This window comes from Zerene cesonia, chromosome 13 (assembly GCF_012273895.1).
Source record: "Zerene cesonia ecotype Mississippi chromosome 13, Zerene_cesonia_1.1, whole genome shotgun sequence".
Classification (NCBI taxonomy): Eukaryota; Metazoa; Arthropoda; class Insecta; order Lepidoptera; family Pieridae; genus Zerene; species Zerene cesonia.
In genome coordinates this window covers 7,980,888-7,990,148 of record NC_052114.1, presented here as the reverse complement: position 1 = coordinate 7,990,148, position 9,261 = coordinate 7,980,888, and the positions used below count along the sequence as shown (strand labels likewise).

At 30.5% G+C, this 9,261-nt stretch overlaps 1 protein-coding gene across 1 annotated transcript; it reads right to left on the bottom strand.

The window, feature by feature from the left end:
* Nucleotides 1–475: 475 nt before the first annotated feature.
* LOC119831158 (27 kDa hemolymph protein-like) lies at nt 476–5,032 on the bottom strand. The gene is made up of 7 exons (XM_038354431.1): nt 4,898–5,032; nt 2,766–2,875; nt 2,335–2,447; nt 1,720–1,883; nt 1,006–1,127; nt 684–812; nt 476–567 (listed from the first exon to the last, which is right to left on the bottom strand). Exons 1-7 carry the CDS (start codon nt 4,935–4,937, stop codon nt 559–561), a joined length of 687 nt encoding a protein of 228 aa, XP_038210359.1. The 5' UTR covers nt 4,938–5,032; the 3' UTR covers nt 476–558.
* Between the last annotated feature and the right edge of the window lie 4,229 nt (nt 5,033–9,261).

The window sequence follows — 9,261 nt, the reverse complement described above, 5'->3', positions numbered from 1 at the left end:
ACTGATAGTATAAATCTAAAGAGTATGAGTATTGAAATGCGGCCCAGCGGCGGTTTCTGAGATGTATACGTGGTTTCTGAGAGCTATAAGTAATACATATACCACGGGCGAAGTTGGGTCGGACCGCTAATGTCTAATCTACTTCAGTATATACGGTATGTTTTTATTTTGGATGTAATCTTGATAGTTATTGAAACAATTTAGCAATACTTTGACCAGATATATAAAAGTACATTGTTTCTCAGAGGCTTAGGCTTTATTTGTTTTAAAACTAACAATAATATAAATTTTATTTAAAAGCTAAGGAGCCATATTTTGGCGCGAATCGATGCGTAGAATATAAAATATCGTATCACAATCATAGACTACACCAAGTATACGTATGTATTAAAAAACTATCAGGAATAATACATTCCCTAATCGGTACCTACATGCATTAATTGTATGCAAAAATGTATAGTAATAAAACAAATTATTAAAGAAAAATTGTGCGTTTATTGTTTTTTTACGAAATTTTAATGGCACTTATAGATGACAGTCTTTTCACGATGGGCGAGCTTAGTTTGACTGAAACAAAAAAAGTAATTAAGATTGTTATTAAATGTTATGCTAACAATGTAAATAATATAATAAAATAGACGGTTAAAAATAACTGAAGGAAACATATTTTATTCTTTAGCTACCTTGCATGGAGTTCCTTTCCTGATGTATCTCAAGAGTGATTCAGCCATGTTGCCGGGGGTTGGGGTGGAGCATTCCTCAAGAGCTTTGACGATGCAAGAGGAGAGAGCGTCGAACTTGGCGCATTGCTCCTAAAATAACAAAAACTTGTGGTCAGTACATGTTTGAGGGATGCTTCAACTGGTGGCTTCTTTCGCTTTCCAGGATCTATCACTAATCATCGGTTATTGTAGAAGTTTCAAACAAGCAAATTTTGTGTAATGGGTTACATGGATCAAATCTATTAATTATTATGAGAAATGCATAGTTATTTCATAAACATACATCGACAGAAAGGGCTTTCACGGATTCAACGCCAGTGATGCCCTCCCTAGCCTTGGTGGCGCATTCGCGGAGACTTCCGCTCTTCTCCTGGAAACACTCGGGGCCTCCTTCAGCGATGAACACTGTAATTACAAGTAGGTATTATATAAATTATGATTGGCATATCATTTTTCTGGTGCTTGTAAGAATATACTGAATACTGAAAACTGATATAAAACGTTAGTCATTTAATACACTTTCAAGAATAGAAAAGTGTTTGAATAGTGTTTTTATAGAGACTTTGAAAACCATTGACCGATTTAATATGTAAGTGTGAACACTAATCAAAGATATCTGAACAAAATTAATGAATTGAAAAATTCTTAATGAAGTGTTCCAACAAATGAGTTTTTATGTTATAATCTTTTAGTATTTTCGTTTTCGATATCAATTTTTTATTTAAATTTCGTAATTTCAACCAATACTATACAATAATCAAGTTGTGTTGGATTAATTGAATTTCAATCGACTTAAAAAATAAAATGGGTTCTCAATTAACTTTTTTTACCTCAGAACTTTGGACTGAGCCACCGACTTTAATAATAATTATTGTTTTTATTCGAAAGCTGGTGTCTTTCGTCCCATTTCAAATTGGTCTAGTTCTGACAATTTGATGATGGTTTAGTTTTTTTTTTAATAATTATTTATATCCTTAGTGCATAAATAGATACGTACAAGCAATACGGTCGCCATCCTTGTAGCATACGAAATCGATCAGCTGATCGCTAACGTTCTTGCCAGCGCCGAGGTTGTCGCGGATGTTGGCAGGCAGGCACGGGGTCACGCCCTCCGTGAGTGTGTGGATGCATGTCTTCAGTTGCGGCGATTTAGCGCAGTACCTTAATTGGTGAATTGTTAGTCATTTTATAGCATGAAACTATATAGATATCTAGATATACTTATTTAATAGATTCTTATTGCCGTTGGTCATGTCGTCTTACGAGCGATTGAACTGATTTGGTGCATGGATTTTTTTGTTAAGGTTCTTAAAACAAATTGTAAAGGGTTCTTCGAAAATTAAGTACTATCAGAAATAATAATGAATTGAAGAAGAGAATGGAAAGGTACAAAATTCTATTAATTAAAAGATGTGTTATATATAGTGTATATTTGTTTGTATATAATACACTGAAATTATCAAAGTTACGCAGAAATTTGTGAGAGTGTATTTCATTACTTTGTCAAATTAATATTTTAGTTCCAAAAATAGATATCATATTAAACAATTATGATGCCTGTATATCTAAATCATTTATAATCATATATATTCAATATTTGTAATCTACTCACTTCTTGAACACCTCATCCAAGGCACCGTTAGGTTTTGCCGCTTCGATTTCGTTTTTGAGAGTTTCAAAGTTGAACAGACCCTTGAAGCAGTCAACGAAGTTCTTGATTGATTCCTGAAAATGAATCGTTTCACTTGTTATACGTATAAACTCATGCTTTGTTTTACTTTCATATGTTTGCATTAGCTTTATTTTGCCCCTTTAAAATTGAACATTTTCTATTTTATAATATTGTCTTAAGTTTAAAGGTAGCACTTATAATATTATTTTCACATTCGTTCGCTTCTTATGATTTTGAAGTCATTTAATTTGTTCATAAAAATATTAAGAGAATATTAATAAAATATTAATACGAATTAAATTTCTTGTGCAATAAAGACTATAATAATAAAATAAAATAAAAATAGCCTAGCAGTCTTATTGCAGTCTTACCTCAACTTGGTCAATTTTATCGGCCGCCCCGTTTTCGGTGCAAGTATTCTTTATGGTATCCTTAATTTTCTGACGCGCGTCGTCGTTCAGCTTAAACTCACCTAAGACTCCTGTTGAGTTTAATTATATATTAATTTATTTATAGTTTACATTAAAATGAGCAATACATATTTTGTTTTTAGTTTATAGTTTGTTTTGTGAAAAATAATATTAGCAACAAAACTTTTCCTATAACCCTAGAATTGGAAATGTTTCGTTATATTATGTTAAAGCAAATTATCAAGGTATTATTGCTTATTTGCTTTTTTATCGAGCAATCGAGGGACTACGATTATTTTAATTATAAAATAAATAAAGAAAATCGTATTTTCGCTCAAGGCTATGTGATTTTTTGAAAACGTGTAGAATTGAACATATTTAACAAAAATCACGTCATTGCTTATCACCATTACACAATAGCAACAAAGAATGTAATTATTAATCAATATAACCTTTTATTATAAGTATAAACATCTGCTTCAGTAACCTTTTAACCCTAACTATCTAATCTAAACACATATTTACTCGTTAAGCAATTAAACATTTCTCTGTATTTGTCAGATTTGTATAAACAAAGTCATTAAGAACTTATATTATTTAATGTTTATCACCTTAATAACATTAATCAAGCATAAACAATACTTCGATTTTCCATGCACTATATTAGCGGCCCACAAACTAATTTTACAATTATAGTTTTACCATTGTTTTATCGTCGATTGTTACAGTTTAAATATATCATTTGTGTGGAGAACATAACTAATCGTTACCCATTCAAAACTAAATCTAATTAATGTATAGGTCACTCGTGTAATCTAACCAATATGTGTGCAACTCTTATGGCAGAGCAACCAAAGGGGGCAGGTGAGTCACCTGATGTTAAGTGACCACCATTCACCACCGCCCATAACTAAGATCGGTGATGTTATATATGCTTTACAGGCCTTTTAATGACACGCTCTTTATCGTAATTAAACATCTCTTGCTTAGATCACTAGAAATAAAAGGAAGATGATATAAATAGATATCTATAATGACATTATTTTTATAATAATTTTGCGAAATAAAATAGTATATTATATATATCATAACATGACATAATGTAAGAGTAGAAAGAAACAGGCCAAATAGTTGAATGTTTTTAGCGAACGTTGCGACGAAGTAAATTGGTAAATGACTTGCACAGGAAGAAGGGGACTTGCACCATATTATGACGATCCTGTGACCCAGACTGGGATTAATGTTGTCAATGCAACAGGAATTCACACTAGGAACCGACCAGGATATACGCACTTACTCTATTTCTATTCCTAGTAACATTTTACAATAGATCTGATGTATCAAACATATAGTAGTACCTAACATCTATACGAAAATATTTCAACTGTTCAATCGTTGTTATTAGGTATGAGGTTATTTATTTATATAGTAAGTTAGAAATAAACTTTTTAATAAAGATAAAATGTAAAAGTTGATATCAACTACTAGTATAATATGCATTATCTGTTGAATCAACCAATGTATTAAAAACAAAATTTTGTATGCAAGATATAATCCTAATTCTGTCTTCAAATGTACCTAAACAAATCATGATATTTTTATCATATCCATGCACTTATCCAATTATTTTAATAGCCATATTTTTGTCCAAATTTTAAATTTATATTTTTTAATAACCTGTGTACTAAAGATGTAATAAATTCTTTATAACAGAATCACAATAAAATCTTACTTAAATTATTAAAACTTTCGATTAAAAAGAAACGAACTTCGACAGATTTAAGAATTTATAATTAATAACACGAATTAGTAAACATATAACCGAGATTATAATATATAGATAATAGATAATTATGGGAAATAGTACCAACTGATGTTTGTCGTGTTTATCGATTGAAAGATGTAACAGATTCCCACCAAGAAAATGAGAGAAAGAATGAGACATCAAATATGTATAGTATATTTCACCAATATATTTATTAACCAAATAAATGCAGAAAAATAAAAATTTTTACACATTCTCTAACTATTTGAACTCGTATTTTTAAATACTTATTTTACTATATGGTTATAAATGTATGCATTTAACTTACCCACTGCCATAAAGGCCACCAAGAATACTTTGAAAAGCATGATGAAGTGTTCAGAACCCAAGTTGCGTGATGACTGAAGTTACATTCGGATCAACACAATATATATATTAAGAGCGATGCTTGACTCAATAAGCGTGTAATCTCAAAGCGTTCGATATGGTTTCGCTTCATATTGTCGATCGAAAGTTAAATCCAAATATTTCCAACCCCCGATGCAATAACTTATATGTTATATATGTTTGACATCGATATCGGTGTCTAGCTGTAGCGCCGTAGCTCTCAAATGGATGTACCGATTTCGACGCCGTTTTTTGATTTGAAAGGCAGTACTTAGATGGATAATGAGTAGTGTTGTATATAGTTTGTAGGTACAACATTTCTCAACAGCGATTCAGATTTGAAGAAAAAAATAAATTATCACTTGACCAAGATCTTGCCTAAAAAAAGAAGAAACTATTTAACGTTTAGCCTAATCTTTGAATACATTCTAATAAAATTAGTTAGGAATATAATTTGAGACCGATAGAAAAGAGTATACTGAAAAGCTTTAGCTTTATCCTGCATATTTTCCAAGGGAGCAAGCAGTACTTATGCGGGTGGAATATTACGACAAATTGGGACTTGGGAGGTAACTTGTAGGATCTGTATAATTGTATTATGTTTTTATAATTGATTGTTAACCTTTTAAACTTAAGCTACATATTTTCCGAGTAACATAGGCAAATTATAACTCCGAGTTAGCGCAGACGAAGCAAGCAAGCAGCTGGTATCTATATAAATAATGCACTTATCTTGCCATTATTTAATTTCACTAAGCATGCATTTTATTATAATGTTATATGGTGTCTGCATAGCCACTGAATTAAATTTTATTAATATTAAAAATGACCCTTATTATTATCATTCTTTGTAAATAAAAAAGCGGAGATTTATTTTGCTTCTATAGGACTAACAGCTAAAGAATATTTTAGAGTGAATAATGCAGCCATTACGGGATAAAAAATGCAATTCTTCAATAGTAATTGACACATAATTTATAAATTATTCAGACCTAGCTTCTTTTTATGGACACGCATTTTATATGGTAAAACACAGATTGATATTGTTTATATCTTGACTTATTACACTAGGAAAATCATCGGAAATAAATATTTGCATAGAATTGCCATGTTATCAACGAATTGTATGTAATTTTATAAATTTCAATATCCCTTATTGTTGTTTAAAGTCGTCGTCTCTTCAGGCGTGGGACATCCACTACTGAACCAAGGCCTCACTCAAAGATTTCTACCAAGATTGGTCGTCGTCTGTCTATATTGTGGGAGATGTCTCCATTCGTCCACCACTCGTTTTTCCCCAACGGCTATCGGTTCTATCAGTTCAACTTGTTTATAGTATTTAATTTTTAGTTTTATAGCAATGAAATGCTTTATAAATGAGAAAATTCATTGTTTATAGTATTCAAGAATAATAAACCATAGGGCTATGCTTATTTTCTTTACGTAAGTCATTTTTTTGTAGCTGATCATTTAGTACTCGACTCGATACAACCATTTCTCTTATCTGTTACAATATATTTAGTGACAATGATTTAAATATTATCCAAACCCAAGAGACAATTAATTTGGACAGGTAGAGTCACCAAATATAAATGGAATCTTAATACGGAATTCTTTAATTTGTCGTGTTTTGTTTTGTTGTCACCATGTTAAGGGTGCATTACACATGAGAGGTAAAAATAGTTGTTCTATACGGTATGCCTCCATCTAGGAAGCAGCGAAAAGTGTGATGTTGTTAATTGAGCTATGTGGTGATGGGATATCTTAAGGATGTATAAGTATAGACAGTAGAAACACAAGAACTTTAAAACAAGGCAAGAATTATCGTGTGAGTTACGCAGAATCCACATAGCAAAAAAATACGAATATTCGGACACAATATAGGTATAATATAGTCGACTTCTTCAAGAAAGAAAGCATTAGAATAGGTCCCTAATGATCAGCGTTTGAACGGTTGTCAACTGTATTGTAAAGTATCGTTTGACCCCAAGCGTCGTATTTCTCGATAGTGAGGGTTATCAATGAATTAATAGATGCTTTCGTTTTTCAGTCTTAAAATCTACACCTTAAAATCGCAAACACTGATATGTATATGCATTATTATCATTTTGTCAATTTTATAACGAGCGTTTAATAATTACTATTGCTATCCCTGTTACACATTGTATATTTTTAAGTTTCATGACACTTTTTAAACTTGATTTTTTATGTATAATAGCTTCACCTTTATGTTTGTATGCAACGAGTCCTTTAGATTTAATTTTGACACACTTTAGACGTAGAGACTTAATCCAAGCATTGAACACTTATCAAGGATCGGTGACAATAAAATAATTTCAGAAGTGTATTTTATTATTTATGTGATTTATGATTGTGTGATAAGGATTGCCAGGATTAAATGAGTTCCTCACGTGTAGAATTTTTTATGAAAAAGTGAGACAATTTAGATACTTCTATGAGTAAAGTTATTATTTTTTTAGTTTTTTTAAACATATTTTATATTTTAGCGGGTTAAGACTAGTTCGTAATACCAGTAGGAATAAACATATGTAATAAGCTAAAATTTGTTTTGCTATTACTTCTCAATAAAAACTCTCTAATCCTATTTAGTCATTTTTTTAATTTGGTTTATAATGATCCATAATCGTAATAAATATAATATACTCAGTACCTATACTTGAATAAATATTCATTTTAAATAGATTCATTTTATAATAGATGTTAGTTACATCTAGATACCAAGGAAAACGCGTTCTAATAAAAACGGGTTAACAGTAACATATATAAATTAATTGTAATATTCGCAAACGTATTCAACTTATAAATAAAGTTATAAATACATTGTTGCGTTAAAAAAAGTTGCCTATCAAAGTTGCAATCCAGCTGCATTAGGTATGTAATGTAAATAGATTAAACCGTGTAATGTAATTAATTACGGATGATAAAGTTTATTGTGCTATTCGCCATATCCGCTTAGAGGATGGAAAATTTAACAACCCATTAACGGGCTATTTTCTTACAATTGCCACTTCCGTTATCGATGCATCGAAATACATGTCATTGAATGTTCTTACTACAAAAGAATATATAAATTTTGCACAAAAGCAAATATAGATAAAATTGAGGGGATTTATGAAAAAAAAAAAAAATGTTGCCAATAATAATATGTTATTATAGATCTTACACAAGAAATTTGCACGTTGGCAAAACAAAAAAAAAGTTCGAGAAATGACAAAACTGATATCATTGTCTTAAGTTATAATTCAGGCGAAGACCCATCGGGGAAGTATTGTTTTACAAATGAATGTGACTCCTGGGATTTTGGAGACTCTAGAGTTGTATAACGTCTCTGTTTACTGTTATTAATTCTTATATTTAGAATAGTAAACAAACAATTTAAAAACAATCTGCGAAGGACACCCGGAAAGATATAACCATAATAACAAAACCTTTGTGTTTACTAATGTTTCGATAGATAATTATCATTATTCCAACGGTTTAACCGCAACTAGCTTCAGTGATAAGCCACCAAGTTAAGTGTAAACAACTATAATTTAATTATTAATAAATACAGAAATGTTGCTACGAAAAATATTACAAGTGATACTTATTGTATTTTGTGCGCATTATGGATGGTGTAGTGAAAAAATAACGCCAAAGAAGGGTTATCCCCAATCCGTTAGCATCCTGCCTCTTTCATTTTTGGATGGATCGGAGAATAGAAGCGTAAAGCCTAAGCATAAATTATAGTTTAAATATGTATTTTATATTCGAATAAATCGATATTAAAATTTCTTTCTTTTTATTACATTGGCATTTAGCTTTTTTTTGTGGGTGATTGAAATGACAATTAATATGACTTTTTTTTTCTGACTTAATGTCATGTATGGCTAAACTGGTTAAGAAATAAGGACCGCTTGTAAGCTAATTTATAACATAAGTTAAAATTTGTTCGGTTTGTCATATGTATGCTTTTCTTTAATTGAAAATTCCCGTTATAAGACTAGTGCATATAGCGTTGAAAATTGGAAAAGAAAGAGAATTAGGGTTTTCTCGATTTCTATCAAAATTACAAGTCGTACAGAAAATATCCAAGAAAATATTCAAATGCGAACTTATAATATACTTATTATGATGCATTTGAAAATTAAATTTTTTTTAGAATGTTGAATAATTTTTTTTTACGAGATTCCGTAAATAAAGGATCGCTCGTTGTCTGGATTCAGTTTGTTGTATAATTATTTGTAGTACTTATTTTAGTACAGTTTGGTGCATAGGTAATAAAGAAGTTTGATTTGATTTGAT

Excerpts from the sequence above, each read along its gene's own strand:
- LOC119831158 (XM_038354431.1), bottom strand. The coding sequence starts at position 4,937 with ATGCTTTTCAAAGTATTCTTGGTGGCCTTTATGGCAGTGG. Across the intron at positions 2,876-4,897 it reads GGTGGCCTTTATGGCAGTGG|GAGTCTTAGGTGAGTTTAAG; the intron begins GTAAGTTAAATG and ends TAAACTCAACAG. Across the intron at positions 813-1,005 it reads TGAAAGCCCTTTCTGTCGAT|GAGCAATGCGCCAAGTTCGA; the intron begins GTATGTTTATGA and ends TTGTTATTTTAG.